Raw genomic sequence first — 1,362 nt, 5'->3', positions numbered from 1 at the left:
TGCCTCAGCCTCCCCAGTAGCTGGGATTACTGGCATGCACCACCATACCCAGCTAATTTTGTATTGTTAGTAGAGATGGAGTTTCTCCATGTTGGTCAGGCTGGTCTCGAACTCCTGACCTCAGGTGATCTGCCTGCCTCAGCCTCCCAAAGTGCTGGGATTACAGGCTTGAGCCGCTGTGCCTGGCCCAGGCTCACGGAGTTTTAAGAGACTTCCTGTGGCAGTGGCATCCGGACAGAGTGGAGAAACTCAAAGTTGGAGGCCGGAAGCTCAGGAAAGAGGGAGTGTGAGTGAGGAGTCTCTTGGCTGCCAGGGCCAGAAATTGAACTCCAACCCTCTCCACAGCAGTGGGTGTAGAGCATGTAGAATCAGAGAGGTAGCTGAGCCATGCAGCCCCCAGGAAGAGGGGAATGCCACTGAGCCACAGAGACCCAGTGCCACTGCCAGGTGTCTCTGCCTCCATTTCCCATGACCCCCCCTCTCTCTGCATGCAGGCTTCACCCTCTCTCATTGTACATTGTACACATTCTAGGTGACACCGGCAGCTTCTGATTCTCATTCTCCATAACATCAGCCCCCCAGAGAGGGGACAACTGCTGAGCTGATAACATAATAGATGCCCCTTTCCTGGAGGCCATGGTCATGGTCAGCGTGGAGAGGATGAAGCCTGAGCAGGCAGGATCGGGGGTCTGGAGGGGAAGGAGTTGAGACCACAGACCTGTGGCTAGGTGGCCCGGGAAGGGTTTGACTAGTGTCGGCCCAAAGAGCTTGGAGAGCATTTTCCTGCTGTGGGTGAGTTCTGCCTCTGCCCTTAGGGACGACAGCCGCCTCTTCTCTCTCTCTGCCTTTCCCTTTTGTAGATATGAAACACAGGCCTCCTTGTCAGGCCCCTACTTGACCTCCGTGATGGGGAAAGCGGCTGGGGAAAGGGAGTTCTGGCAGCTCCTCCGAGACCCCGACACGCCCCTGTTGCAAGGTGAGTCGTGGCCTGACACCCTGGACGTGCCCCCTACCCCAAGTTTACCCAGCCAAGAGGCTTCATCAACTTGCCCCAGCTTTCCCTAGCACCCTCCTGGGCCACAGCTTCACAAAATCAATGATGCTCAAAGTTGGATATAATATATTGAACTGAAGTCTTAGAATTTTTATGTAAGTTATTGTGGAAATTCTACGAAACTAAATAGATTATTTAAAAAAAAAAAAGAACTAGAAGAAAATTTAAATCACCTAGAATTCCTCCTACGTAAGAATAACGTCTCTCTCTCTTTTTTTTTTTTTTTTTTTTTTGTTGAGACGGAGTTTCGCTCTTGTTGCCCAGGCTGGAGTGCAGTGGTGCGATCTTGGCTCACTGCAACCTTCACC

At 51.8% G+C, this 1,362-nt stretch overlaps 1 protein-coding gene across 3 annotated transcripts in view; it reads left to right on the top strand.

The window, feature by feature from the left end:
* TCN2 (transcobalamin II) overlaps positions 1–1,362 on the top strand; it is a 28,044-nt gene that overhangs the window by 22,654 nt on the left and 4,028 nt on the right. For all 3 annotated transcript variants that reach the window (XM_011979055.1, XM_011979054.1, XM_011979057.1), the window contains one exon: positions 861–976. In XM_011979055.1, coding sequence (XP_011834445.1) covers positions 861–976 — 116 coding nt within the window. The remainder of the gene's footprint in view (positions 1–860; positions 977–1,362) is intronic.

This window comes from Mandrillus leucophaeus, unplaced genomic scaffold, assembly GCF_000951045.1.
Source record: "Mandrillus leucophaeus isolate KB7577 unplaced genomic scaffold, Mleu.le_1.0 Scaffold2, whole genome shotgun sequence".
Lineage (NCBI taxonomy): Eukaryota > Metazoa > Chordata > Mammalia > Primates > Cercopithecidae > Mandrillus > Mandrillus leucophaeus.
Note: the sequence above shows the minus strand (reverse complement) of the source record. Positions and strands in the feature narration are given on the sequence as shown.